Raw genomic sequence first — 14,697 nt, forward strand, 5'->3', positions numbered from 1 at the left:
GGAGGGGGGTGGTTTGGAGGGGGGGAGAGCGGGTGCCCCCCCGCTTTGCTCTGCACCCCCTTTCCCACGGTGTTTGTCACCCCCCCCGGACCCCTCGGCACAGGGCTATGGCTCCTGGGGGGCTGGGGGGGCCCCCACGGGACACCTGACCAATGATTGTAACCACCTTCACTACGAACGGCATTTTTAGTCCTTTTATTTGGGGCGGGGGGGGGGGTGTGGGGAGCCCCTCCCCCTTCCCCGGGAGGGGGTGACAATGGGGACACCCCCCTCCCCCCCCAAGGGCTGCTCATGGAACCGGGGGGGGGGCCGGGAGAAATTAAGGGCTCGGGGAGGGGGGTGACAATGGGGGGGCCACCAGCATCGGAGGTGGCGCCGGGGGGGTCCCGGTGGGGACCCCAAGTGCCTCGTGGGGGTCCCGAGGGGATGGGGGGGGTCGGGCAGCAGCGAGGGGGGCCCCCCCCCCGTTGCTCGGGCGCTGGAATTACTTTAATTTCTCGTTTTAGCTTTAAAATGTTCTCGGAGTTGAGGGGGGGGGGAGGGCAAAGCTGAGCTAAAATTCCGTTTTTGGGGGGTCCGGGGTGGGGGGGAGGGGGGGGGCGGAAGGCGGGAAGGAGATGCAGAAGTTCCCTCTCAGGCTGTAAACGCCGGAAGGATCCGACTGTACCGCGAATCCAACAAAAAGGAAAAAGAAAAAACAAAAAAACAAAACAAAAAAACCCCCAAGTGTATTTTTGTATTTTAATAAATATTGTTCCAAATTTGTAACAGCGAGTGCCCGAGGGGTTAAACGGGGCTGGGGCTGGGGGGGACTCGGGGGGGCCGCGGGGGGTGCCCCCCTCCCCGCCAGCCTGAAAGGGGTTTTTTGTCCTCTCAGCAGGAAAAGCTTTGGAAAAACCGCGGAGCGGGGAAGGGACACGGAGGGAGAGGATGGAGGAGGGGACGGGTGAGAAATGGGGGTGACACGGGGCGGGGGGGGGACAAGAATTAGGGGGTGACATTGGGGGGACGAGAATTGGGGGGGACAAGAATTAGGGGGTGACATTGGGGGGACGAGAATTGGGGGGACAAGAATTAGGGGGTGACATTGGGGGGACGAGAATTGGGGGGGACAAGAATTAGGGGGTGACACTGGGGGGACGAGAATTGGGGGGGACAGAATTACGGGGGGTGACATTGAGGAGATGAGAATTGGGGGTGACACGGAGGGTGACACTGGAGGGACAGTTGGGGGGTGACATTGGGGGGGTGCTGAGAATCGGGGGGCGACAGGAGCGGGGGGACACTGGTGGGGGGCACAGCGGGACCCTGGGCCGGGGGTTCCCGGCTGGAGTTGGGATTGCAGGGAGGGAGGAGGGGACAGCGGGACACCCCTCTGAGGGGACAGCGGGACAGAGTGTCCCTGCGGCCATGGGGACCCTCGGTGGCACCGGTGTCCCCACGGTGCCACCTCCACCGCAGTGCCACCACCGCTTCCCGGGGACACCCAGGGGCTGAGCCCCTCCCCTCGGTCACCACGGAGCTGCCAGGGTCCAGTGTTGGGATTTGGGGTTTTTTTAGGATTTTTGGCGAATCCGGGTCAGTTTTTCCCAAAACTACATTCCTGCTTTTCCCTTTATTCCCGAATTTTCCCACCCAGGCCAATCTGGGAATGCCAACACCTCCTCCTCCTCCTGCTCCTGGAGGATGAACCTCCCCTCCTCCCTGAGCAGGGGACAGACAGGAATGATCCCAGAGATCCTGGGAATGCTACAGGGGGCTGGAGGGATTTATGGATTTCATTGGCTTTGATTTTAGCCCAAAATTAGAGCACCATCATCATCATCATTATCCCATCCTCATCCTCATCATCCTCATCCTCATCCCCATCCCCATCCTCATCCCATCCTCATCCTCATCATCCTCATCCTCATCCCCATCCCCATCATCATCCTCATCCCATCCTCATCCCATCTTCATCCTCATCCTCATCCTCATCCTCATCCCCATCCCCATCCTCATCCTCATCATCCTCATCCCCATCCCCATCCTCATCCCCATCCCCATCCCCATCCTCATCCCATCCTCATCCTCATCCTCATCCTCATCCTCATCCTCATCCTCATCCTCATCCTCATCCTCATCCTCATCCTCATCCCCATCCTCATCCCCATCCCCATCCCCATCCCCATCCTCATCCTCATCCTCATCCTCATCCCCATCCCCATCCTCATCCCATCCTCATCCCCATCCCCATCCCCAACCCCATCCTCATCCTCATCCTCATCCTCATCCTCATCCTCATCCCATCTCCATCCCCATCCCCATCCTCATCCTCATCCTCATCCTCATCCTCATCCTCATCCCATCCTCATCCTCATCCAATTCCATCCCAACCCCAAACCCCACCAGTCCTTGATCTCCCCCAGTTCCCAGAATTCCATCCTATCCATCCTGTTAAGGACAATCCTCCTTGTGACCCCAGAGCAGCCCCAGCTCTTTCCCGGGAATTCCTTCGGAGCAGGGTGGGAATCAGGGCCTGGGATGTGGGGAAAGGCAAACACTGACAAATAAAATCCCGGGATTTTTGGGGGATGTCGGGGAAGTCCCAACGGCAGCGGGATCTGGAGTTCTCCCGGGGCCTCCCCTGGCATGGGATGGGATGGGATGGGATGGGATGAGGTGGGATGGGATGGGATGGGATGAGGTGGGATGGGATGGGATGGGATGGGATGGGATGAGGTGGGGTGGGATGGGATGGGATGGGATGAGGTGGGATGGGATGAGGTGGGATGGGATGGGATGGGGTGGGGTGGGATGAGGTGGGATGGGGTGGGATGGAATGGGATGGGATGGGATGGCATGGGATGGGATGGGATGGGATGAGGTGGGATGGGATGGGGTGGGGTGGGGTGGGATGAGGTGGGATGGAATGGGATGGGATGGAATAGGATGAGGTGGGATGGAATGGGGTGGGGTGGGATGGGAAGGGATTGGGTGGGATGGGGTGGGATGAGGTGGGATGGGATGGGATGGGGTGGGGTGGGATGAGGTGGGATGTGGGAGGATGCTCTGGAACACCGCGGATGCTCCAAGCACAGGGCTGGGCCCTGGGACTGGGATTTGTGCTGGGGTCAGTGCTGGGATTGGGGTTGGGATCAGCACTGGGACTGACCCTGGGATCAGGGTTGGGATTGGAGTTGGGATCACCAGTTGGGATCAACAGTGGGATCAGCACTGGAATTGGGGTTTGGATCAGTGCTGGGATCCGGCTGGGACTGGGATCAGGGCTGGATTGACCCACTGGCAATCCACAGCTCCAGCGGACAAAAAGCCCTGGAACACGTTGCGGGGGGCCGGGGCAGTTTCCCGGCGTTCCCGGGGGATCAGCAGCTCCTGCCGGATCCGTGCGGCCGCGGAGGGGCCGAGGGGCACCCGGGGCTCCCCTGGGCCCTTCCCGGGCGCTCCCGGAGCCGCCATCCCGCCGGAACCTCCCCGCACCCCCCAGCTCCCCACGCTGCGGGGCCGGTTCGTCAGCGCCGGCTCCGGGCCCGTGAGTCAGCAGCAGCCGGAGCCGCCGGATAAAAATATCCCACGGCTGTGGGGGTGGGCAGGGACTCGGCTGCCGGCGGGAACGCGGCCGGGGCCACCGTGGGAACCGCGGGGACCCGCAGCCGGAGCCGGGAACGGGCCTGGGCGACATCCCGGCTTCCCGCGGCCTCCTCGCCATGGCATTCCTGCCCTGCACCCTGAATTCCTGCTCTGCATCGTGAATTCCTGCCCGGCATCCCAAATTCCTTCCCTGCACCCCGAATTCCTGCCCTGCAGCCCCAATTCTTGCCCTGCACCCCCAGTTCCTGCCCTGCATCCCGAATTCCTGCCCTGCACCCCCAATTCCTGCCCGGCATCCCAAATTCCTGCCCTGCATCCCGAATTCTTGCTCTGCATCGTGAATTCCTGCCCGGCATCCCAAATTCCTGCCCTGCACCCCGAATTCCTGCTCTGCATCGTGAATTCCTGCCCTGCATCCCGAATTCCGGCCCTGCACCCCGAATTCCTGCTCTGCATCGTGAATTCCTGCCCTGCATCGTGAATTCCTGCCCTGCATCCTGAATTCCGGCCCCGCATCCCCAATTCCAGCCCCGCATCCCAAATTCCGGCCCTGCATCCCCAATTCCTGCCCTGCACCCCAAATTCCTGCCCTGCATCCCAAATTCTGGCCGTGCACCCCGAATTCCTGCCCTGCACCCCAAATTCCTGCTCTGCATCCCAAATTCTGGCCCTGCACCCCGAATTCCGGCCCTGCATCCCAAATTCCTGCCCTGCACCCTGAATTCCGGCCCTGCATCCCAAATTCTGGCCCTGCACCCCGAATTCCTGCCCTGCATCCCGAATTCCTGCCCTGCATCCCAAATTCCACGTGGCCTCCCCACCGCCACGTTCCTGGGCAGCAGCCCATCTTCCCACGGCCTCCCCCACGACATTCCCGGGAAGCATCCCGGGCTTCCACGTGTCCTCCCTGCCACTGCATTCCTGGGAAGCAGCCCGGGCTCCATCTGGCCTCCCTGCCACGACATTCCCGGGCAGGTGCAGCGCGGAGCCTCCGGAATGTGCCGAGGCAGCGGAGCGAAGCCCTTGGGATGCGGGTCAGCAATTCCCGGCAGCGCGAGATGCTGAGCAGGGAGGGGGACGACTGCAGTGTCCCCGTGTCCCTGTTTCTCCATGTTCCCGTATCCCTGTGTCCCTGTGTCCCTGTGTCCCTGTTTCTCCATGTTCCCACATCCTGCACCCCCGTGCCCCTGTGTCCTCCTGTCCCTGTGTCCCCATGTTCTTGTATCCCTGCACCCATTTCCCCATGTCCCTGTGTCCCCATGTCCCTGTGTCTCCACGTCCATGTTCTCCTGTCCCTACGTCCTCCTGTCCCTGTTTCTCCATGTTCCTGTATCCCGGCACCCATGTCCCCATGTCCCTGTGACCCTGTGTCCCCATGTCCCTATATCCTGCACCCCCATGTCCCTGCGTCCTCCTGTCCCCGTGTCCCCGTGTCCCGTGTCCTCCTGTCCCTGTGTCCCCATGTCCCCGTGTCCCCGTGTCCTCTTGTCCCTGTTTCCCCACATTCCCATGTCCCTGCACCCGTGTCCCTGCGTTCCCCATTCCGTGTCCCTGTGTCCCCTCACTCCTGTGTTCCCACAGCCGGCACCACCGGCCTGCAGCTGCTGCCACATCTGGATCCACGCCCACAGTTCCCACCGTGCCCACACCTGGATCTGCAGCCACATCTGCATCCACGAACCACATCTGGATCCATGTCAGCATCTGCACCCCTGCCCACGGCTGGATCCATGTCAACATCTGCATCCCTGCCCACATCTGGATCCATGTCAACATCTGCGGCCCTGCCCACATCTGGATCCATGTCAACATCTGCATCCCTGCCCACGTCTGGATCCATGTCAACATCTGCACCCCTGCCCACGTCTGGATCCATGTCAACATCTGCACCCCTGCCCACGTCTGGATCCATGTCAACATCTGCACCCCTGCCCACGTCTGGATCCATGTCAACATCTGCATCCCTGCCCACGTCTGGATCCATGTCAACATCTGCATCCCTGCCCACATCTGGATCCATGTCAACATCTGCACCCCTGCCCACATCTGGATCCATGCCCCAAACTGCAGCTGTGTCCACATCTGCATCAACCGTGTCTGCAGCCACGGCCACATCTGGATCCTCAGATCCCATCTCTATCCATGCCCATATCTGCAGCAGTGCCAACATCTGGATGGGAGCATCAGTTCCCGAATTTTGGCTCAGGGGAACCACGACTGTCGGCGGGGGAGGGATCCGGGATCCACCTTGGAATTGTGAATCACGGAACAATTACCCAAAACGGGCCCCGAGCGCCGGAGCTGCAATCAGGGAAATCACAGGAGTTCCAGGGAATTTTAATATCCGGAGACGGTAACGGGAACAGGTTCAAACAGACTCCAACCCGACATCCAACCCCACATCCATCGGGAATCTAATCCCATACCCATCGGGAATCCAACCCCACATCCATCAGGAATCCAACTCCACATCCATCGGGAATCCAACTCCACATCCAACCCCACATCCATCCGGAATCCAACCCCACATCCAACCCCACATCCATCGGGAATCCAACTCCACATCCATCGGGAATCCAACTCCACATCCATCGGGAATCCAACCCCACATCCATCGGGAATCCAACTTCACATCCATCGGGAATCCAACTCCACATCCAACCCCACATCCATCCGGAATACAACCCCACATCCAACCCCACATCCATCGGGAATCCAACCCCACATCCATGTGGATTCCAACCTCACATCCAACCCCACATCCATCCTGCCCAGGGCACTTTCAGTATCCCCTGGGATCTCCTGGGATCTCCCGGAATCACCTGGGATCTGCTGGTGACACCTTGGATCTCTCAGAATCACCCGGGGATCTCTCCATATCCCACAGGACACTCTGGGTATCCCCTGGGATGTCTCAGCATCCCCGGGATCTCTGGGTATCCCTGGGATCTCTGGGTATCGCTGCACCCTCCGGTCCCTCACAGCTGCTGCCCTCAGATCCCTTAAGATCTCCCTGGATCCCCCTGGATCCCCCTGGATCGCCAGATCCCCCCGGATCCCCCCGGATGCCCCGGTGCCGGGCTCGGGCCGTACCTCCCTCTGCAGCACGAGCTCCTTGGTGAAGAGCGTGGCCTCCTCGCTGAAGGGCTCCCCCTCCTGCGCCAGCCCCGGAGCGTTCCGGGCGCCCCGCGGGCACTCGATCCCTGCGGGAAAACCGGCCGGGGTCAGGGAACTGGGAACGGGGAACTGGGAACGGGGAACTGGGAATGGGGAACTGGGAACGGGGAACTGGGAACGGGGAACTGGGAATGGGGAACCTGGGAACGGGGAACTGGGAATGGCACCTGGGAATGGGGAACTGGGAACGGGGAACGGGGAACTGGGAATGGGGAACTGGGAATGGCACACTGGGAATGGCACCTGGGAATGGCACCTGGAAATGGCACACTGGGAATGGCACCTGGGAATGGGGAACTGGGAATGGCACACTGGGAAGGATCTGGGAGGGAAGGGGACACTGGAAACAAGTGAGATGTGGGGGGAGCTCCAGGAGCATCCAGGGGTGGCACAGCCGTGGGAGAGGCTGGGACAGACTGGGACCAGCAGGGATGGGGACACGGGGACAAACAGGGATGGGGACACAAACAGGGATGGGGACATGGGGACAAACAGGGATGGGGACACAAACAGGGATGGGGACACAAACAGGGATGGGGACATGGGGACAAACAGGGATGGGGACACAAACAGGGATGGGGACACGGGGACACACCCAGGCCCCCATCCAGACCCCTCTGTCACAGCCGCTCCCCCTTGTCCCGCTGCCCCTGGGATCCCCCTGCCCCGGCTGGGAGCACAGGGAAGTCCTGCATTATTAATGATCATTTACATAATTTGCATAATGAATGAAGCGCCGGGAATTGCGGCTCCACGCCGCAGCCACGAGTGAGGAGGTGCCACATCCCCAGGGCCACATCGGTGTCACCAAGACCCGAGGACACAAGGACACCGATCCTGCCCGGAGCAGCCGGGAGTGCCCAGAGCACATCCCAAGGGACAGTGTCCCTGTGCCAGAGGGTCCTTCCTCATCCCATCCTCATCCCCATCCTCATCCTCATCCCCATCCCCATCCTCATCCTCATCCTCATCCTCATCCCCATCCTCATCCTCATCCTCATCCTCATCCTCATCCTCATCCTCATCCTCATCCTCATCCTCATCCTCATCCCCATCCTCATCCCCATCCTCATCCCCATCCCCATCATCATCCTCATCCTCATCCTCATCCTCATCCCCATCCCCATCCTCATCCCCATCCTCATCCCCATCCCCATCCCTATCCTCATCCCCATCCTCATCCCCATCCCCATCCTCATCCTCATCCTCATCCTCATCCTCATCCCCATCCCCATCCCCATCCCCATCCTCATCCTCATCCCCATCCTCATCCTCATCCCCATCCTCCTCCTCATCCCCATCCCCATCCTCATCCTCCTCCTCATCCCTGTCCCATCCCCATCCCTGGCCCTGCCGCATCCCCGTCCTGTCCCCAGCCCAGCCCCCATTCCCAGGCTGTGCAGCCTCCAAGGGAAGCCATTTCCAGGGAATCCAGCAGGAGATTCCCGGCCCTGTCCCTGTCCTTCCCAGAACTGACGTCCTCTGTCCCCAGAAATGGGATTTCTGGAAAGGGGGATTCCGGGAAACACAGCAGAACGTGGGATGGGGAGCAGGAAAACCCGGGATCTTTGTTAATGAGCTGGAACCACCATCCACCCCCAAAATCTGGGATCACCGTGGGATCCTCTTGCCAGCACCGGGTGGGCTCTGGCTCCGATCCTGACCCAGCTCTGACCCCGGATTTCTCCAGCAGGGAGCATCCCCCAGTGCCGCGCCGGGAACGGGAACGAGGGGCTGGAGCCGCCCTTCCTCCCCCTGGAAGGGGCCAGGAGGGCTCGCGGACCTCAAGGGAATTCCTTCCCTCAGAGAACAAGGGAAGAGCTGAGGAAGCACCAGAGCCCTCCAACTCCGGCAGCTCCCGGCTCCTCCAGACCGGGATCCCGCTCCGGATCCTCTCCGGCTTCTGACGCTTCCCGAAGCCACCCGAGGGAAGCTTCTGGAAACGGGACAGCTCCAAAGGCCGGCCTTGGCGCTCTCATCCCCCCGGGAATGCTGGCGGGAGAGGGGAGGAAAAGTTCTCCAAGCACTTTAAAAATAGCAGCTAATCCCGAATCCGCGGCTGTGCCGCGCTTCCCGGGAAGCCGTGACGGATTAATGAGGGATGCGGCTGCCGGTGTTGCAGCCACCGCGCTCCCCTGGGCTGCCCAGAGAATTCCAGCACAATCCTGCCCGGCTCTGGGCCTGCTCCCATCCCAGAATCGGCCCTGGAGGGATGAGGGCCAAGAATTCCGCAGCATCCCAAGGTATCCCTCGGCATGCCATAGACATCGCTGAGCATTCCCAGGTATCCCACAGCACCCCTGCGATATCCTGAAGCATCCCAAGGCATCCTGGGGCGTTCCACAGCATCCCAGAGTACCCCACAGCATGCCACGAGGGATCCCGCACCAGGATTCCGGGAGGAATTCCTCCCCGGAATTCCCTCAGAGAGAACAGGTAGAATAGATCTTCCCAGGGAGAGAATCCCTTGGAGCAAGGACCCTTCCAGCCTTGATTCCAGGGATCGGAGCAGCTTTGTGCCCTCGCTGCGCCGCAGCCGCGGCCGGCACCGGGATCTGGGATGGCTCCGGGCAGGGATCGGCCGTGCCGGGGCCGAGCACCAGGGATCGATCTCCCGGCGGATTTATGGATTTCGGGAGCAGGGGAGGCGAGGGGGAGGGAGGGGACGCCCGGGAAGTGCGGGAGTGGGACTGGAGCGCCGAGGATCCGCTCCGTGGGACAGCCCCCCGTCGGGAACGCTCACATGGAAAAAACTCCGGATTTCCCGTCCCCGTCTCCCAATCCCGCAGCTCCCGGGGAAGATTTTGGACCCCTCGGAGCCACTTGGCCACTCCAACATCCCCGGAGGTGCCCCCTCATCCCTCGGGAATTCTCCCGCTCCCAGCCCCCGCTCCGGCAAGGCGTCAGGCTCCGGAGTTTTGCCGGGAGAGAGGAATTCGGGATTAAACCGGTGCCTGTATTTGCACATATTTATAGTGCTCTGACGGATCTATTTTAGCTGGAAAGCCGGGATGAGCTCCCTCGGGAGCATCCCTGGAGTCACATTTTAAGGGACTTGGCATCTCTTCCTGGTGCTCATTTGCATTTGATATCCATAAAAAAGGCAGGCGTTGATAAAAGGCGGATATTTATCCTATTCCTGGCTTGGCAGAGGAGGGTTGGGAATGGCACCGGCGAGAAATCCAACAAAAACCAGGGGAAATAAAAGCCAGAAGGTCCCGTCGGGATCACGGGATTTGATGGGATGGGATGGTCTTGGGGATCAATCCCTTCTAGAACAGAGAAGGGCGGAGCAGGAATCCCAATGGAGCAGGACCACGGAACAGGGATTCCCACGGAGCAGGAATCCCAAAGGAGCAGGACCATGGAACAGGGATTCCCACAGAACAGGGATTCCCACGGAGCAGGACCATGGAACAGGGATTCCCACGGAGCAGGACCATGGAACAGGGATTCTCACGGAGCAGGAATTCCCATGGAGCAGGACCATGGAACAGGGATTCCCATGGAACAGGGATTCCCACGGAGCAGGACCATGGAACAGGGATTCCCACGGAGCAGGACCATGGAACAGGGATTCCCATGGAGCAGGACCATGGAACAGGGATTCCCATGGAGCAGGAATCCCAATGGAGCAGGACCACGGAACAGGGATTCCCATGGAGCAGGACCATGGAACAGGGATTCCCACAGAGCAGGACCATGGAACAGGGATTCCCATGGAGCAGGAATCCCAATGAAGCAGGACCACGGAACAGGGATTCCCATGGAGCAGGACCACAGAACAGGGATTCCCACGGAGCAGGAATTCCCATGGAGCAGGACCATGGAACAGGGATTCCCACGGAGCAGGAATTCCCATGGAGCAGGGACCTCCGAAGAGGAGAACCATGGATCAGGGACCCCCATGGAATAGGGACTCCCCTGTGGAGCAGGGATGGCAGCACCAGGAGATGTCCCGGCACCGCTGGGAGCAGGGATGGAGCCCCCACTTCCCAAAGGCCCATCCCGGTGTTGATGTCCACGGGGGACAGAGACAGGACGCATTCCCAACTCTGGGAGCAAAGGGATGGACAAGGAATCCCTGACTCCATCCTTGCTCCTCCCAGGATGAACATTCCCTGTGTAGGAGCCGCTCCCACCTTTCCCAGTGTTTGATCCTGGGATTGGATCCTTGAAACGCTGATGGAATTCCTCCTGATCCTCATCCCCGCCCTGATCCTCATTCTCAATCCATCTTCATCCTATCCCCATCTACATCCTCATCCTCATCCCCATCCCGCTGTTCCCTCCCTTCTCCCCACTTTGTCCTTCCCCACCCGCTCCCAGGTTTTTTAGGTGGGATCGTCCTTCCCAACCCCAACCTGCCCCACCCCTGGCAGCCTGACCCACGGCAGCTCCAGGGTTAACTGGGACCCTCCGTCCCGGGGTCCCCCAATCCAGGGAACGTTCCCGCGCCAGGCCGGGGGATGTTCCGGCACCGATCCCAGAACCCCACGGCGCTGATCCCAGAACCCCTGCGGTGGCAATCCCGGGAACCCCACAGTGTTGATCCCAGGAACCCCACGGTGCCAATCCCAGAGTCCCACAGTGCCGATCCCAGAATCCTGCAGTGCTGATCCCGGGAACCCTGTGGTGCCATTCCAGAACCCCAGCGTGCCAATCCTGGATCCGCACGGTGCCAATCCTGGGAACACCATGGTGCTGATCCCAGGAACCTCACGGTGCCAATCCTGGATCCCCATGGTGCCAATCCCAGAACCCCTTGGTGCCAATCCCAGGAATCCCTTGGTGCCGATCCCAGAACCCCTTGGTGCCAATCCCAGAACCCCTTGGTGCCAATCCCAGGAATCCCTTGGCGCTGATCCCAGAGTCCCGCGGTGCCGATCCCGGGATCGGCCGATGCCCGGCACGCCCGGCTCACCTGCGAGCAGGAAGGTGATCAGGCAGGTTTCCTTGGGCAGGAAGAGCTTCAGGCGGGAGCCGCTGAACACGTATTCCACCACGGCCTCGGAGCGGCCGGCGCGCTGCAGGAACGGCAGGAACTGCTTCGCCTTCTGCGTGTCCTGCGGGAAAACGGGAGCTCAGAAACCCCCCGGAATTCCGAGACCCCCCCCGGAATCCCGACCTGCCAAAGCCGGGAGGGAGCTCCTTGTCCCCTTCGCCGCCTGGGATGTGGGATCTGGGCGTGGAGCTGAGCGTTCCCGGCTCGGGATGGGCCCTGCGCCCCAAATCCATCCCGAGATCCCAGATATGTCCCAAAACACGTCTCAAAATAGAGCCAAAAATCCCAAATTCATCCCGAAATGATCCCAAACGCATCCCAAAAAACCCATCCCAAAAAACCCATCCCAAAACACATCCCAAAGATAACCTAAAATGCATCCCGAATGCATCCCCAAATCCCAAAAATATCCCAAAACACATCTCAACATACATCTCCAAACGCGTCCCAAAATACGTCTAAAAATCCCAAACACACCCTATAATAAATCCCAAATATGTCCCAAAACACATCCCAAACACATCCCCAGTCTGGCCAAAATGCATCCGAAATTCATCCCCAAACCCATCCCCAAATCCCAAATCCACCCCAAATCCCATCCTAAACCCCCGCACAGGGCAGCTGCCTGGAGCAGCAGGACAGGTCCGGCCCCATTTCCCCCATCCCCAATGGAGGATGGGGATCCCGACATTCCCTCAGCAGAGCCGGGGAATCCCAGATTCCCACCGGCATTTCGGCGTTGGCTCCCTCCACCTGGATCCCAGGCTACGGGGCAACTCCCGGTTCATTTATCCAAGGAAAAAAGGGAAACCTCCCGTCCCCAGCAGCAGCTCCCAAAGCAACGGCGCCGAGCGGGTTTCATCCCGTCAGATCCCTGCGCAATTCCCGCACATCCCGCGTGTCCGAGGGGATCCTCACCCCGGAGATGTCGGCCACCCTGTGGATCGGCACCTCCTTCTTGCTGTGCAGCCCCTTCCCGTTCTTAATGGCCCTGGAAAAGACAAGGAGCGCCGGGAGTCAGCCCAGAGCGTCCCGGGCGCGGAGCGAGGGCTTTCCGGGAGAAACGTGGAGGCGAGAGGAGCCTGGATGCGGGAATGCAGCACGTGGAAGCCGCGGGACGGATGGAAAAGCGGCGGGATGTTGGAGCTGCTGCCAGATCCACGCCCAGCGCCGGACCTGCATCCGGATCCTGGTCTCGGCACAGGGACGTGGGGCTGGGATGTTCCCCCGGGATGTTCCCTTGGGATGAGGCCACCGAGCTCTCGTCCCCACCTGGAGCGTCCCCTCCTGCCCCTGGGGATTTGGGAAAGGCCGGAGTGTGCCAGGATTCTGGCAGAGCCAAGGCCTGGGATGTGACTCCAGGCTCTCTGAAGAGCTGGGAATGCTGCAGGGATCCCCCAGACTGCTCCAGGCCCTGCACCACCACCTCATCCGGGATCTCCCGTTCCCACTGCTCCCAACACTGTCCCAGAGCTGCCGGCTGCTCTGCCTGGCGCCAGCACGACGCCGGATTTGGGATGTGCCAAAGCTCCCGGCACGGAGGAGCCACCTCCACCCCAGCCCCGCCCTGGGATCGGGCAGGAACTCCCAGCACCTCCCCCTGGGGACATCCAGGCTGAACCCCAGCCCCGGATCCATCTCCAGGGGTCTCATCCCAGCCCCAGATCCATCTCCAGGGGTCACATCCCAGCCCCGGATCCATCCCCAGGGGTCTCATCCCAGCCCCGGATCCATCTCCAGGGGTCACATCCCAGCCCCGGATCCATCTCCAGGTGACACATCCCAGCCCCAGATCCATCTCCAGGGGTCTCATCCCAGCCCCGGATCCATCTCCAGGGGTCTCATCCCAGCCCCGGATCCATCTCCAGGGGTCACGTCCCAGCCCCGGATCCATCTCCAGGGGTCACATCCCAGCGCCGGATCCATCTCCAGGGGTCACATCCCAGCCCCGGATCCATCTCCAGGGGTCTCATCCCAGCCCCGGATCCATCTCCAGGGGTCACATCCCAGCCCCAGATCCATCTCCAGGTGACACATCCCAGCCCCGGATCCATCTCCAGGGGTCTCATCCCAGCCCCAGATCCATCTCCAGGGGTCTCATCCCAGCCCCGGATCCATCTCCAGGGGTCACATCCCAGCCCCGGATCCTGGTATCCCGCTGCCCCCTCGGCAGCTCGGAGCCGCTGCCTTCCTGCCAGGCTTCCCCAAAGGCACATTCCCGGCGCCGGGAAGGAGCGTGCCAGCAATCTGCCGGCCGCCCACTGCCCGGGCACGGCTGGGTGGAAACGGGAGCGGCTTTCTCAGGATCCATCCATCCATCCGCCTTTTCCCGCGGCAGCCAGCCCTGCCCGGGAAGGCGCCGCAGCCCCCTCCAAGCTGCTCTTCCCGGCTCTCGGCATCGTGCCGGGATCTGGTGCCAAGGAGGAGCCAGGATCCCAGCGTTCCCGCCGCCACAGGGAGCGGGGCCCGGCAGGGAAGGGCGTCCAGCGCCATTCCAGGGCCCTGGGAGTGCGGGATCAGGGACACGGGGACACCCGGGCGGCTCCCGGCGCTGGCAACAGCCACCTGTGGCCACGGGGCTCAGCGGGATCCCCACGGGATCCGCCCCACGGGGAGCGGCGCTGCGCACAGCTGGGACACAGCTGGGGACATGGGGACACGGCTGGGATGGGACAGAGGGACACCGGGAGCTCCATGGGGGACTCGCCTACAGCCACGGGGATGGGGAGGGGACACAGGGCAGGGGACACAGGGCAGGGGTCACAGGACAGGGGACACAGAGCAGGGGACACAGGGTGTGACAGGGGGTCACAGGACAGGGGACACAGAGCAGGGGACACAGGGTGTGACAGGGGGTCACAGGACAGGGGACACAGAGCAGGGGACACAGGGTGTGACAGGGGGTCACAGGACAGGGGACACAG

The 14,697-nt window shown here is 61.4% G+C and overlaps 1 protein-coding gene across 2 annotated transcripts in view; it reads right to left on the reverse strand.

Moving 5' to 3' along the window:
• SND1 (staphylococcal nuclease and tudor domain containing 1) overlaps positions 1 to 14,697 on the reverse strand; it is an 82,318-nt gene that overhangs the window by 12,217 nt on the left and 55,404 nt on the right. For both annotated transcript variants that reach the window (XM_066182576.1, XM_066182577.1), the window contains 3 exons: positions 12,692 to 12,764; positions 11,693 to 11,834; positions 6,685 to 6,794 (listed from right to left, as the gene is read on the reverse strand). In XM_066182576.1, the coding sequence (XP_066038673.1) occupies positions 6,685 to 6,794; positions 11,693 to 11,834; positions 12,692 to 12,764 (325 nt within the window). The remainder of the gene's footprint in view (positions 1 to 6,684; positions 6,795 to 11,692; positions 11,835 to 12,691; positions 12,765 to 14,697) is intronic.

Source organism: Chamaea fasciata, unplaced genomic scaffold (genome assembly GCF_029207755.1).
Source record: "Chamaea fasciata isolate MVZ Bird 193981 ecotype frontalis unplaced genomic scaffold, bChaFas1.0.hap1 SCAF_5, whole genome shotgun sequence".
Taxonomy (NCBI): domain Eukaryota; kingdom Metazoa; phylum Chordata; class Aves; order Passeriformes; family Sylviidae; genus Chamaea; species Chamaea fasciata.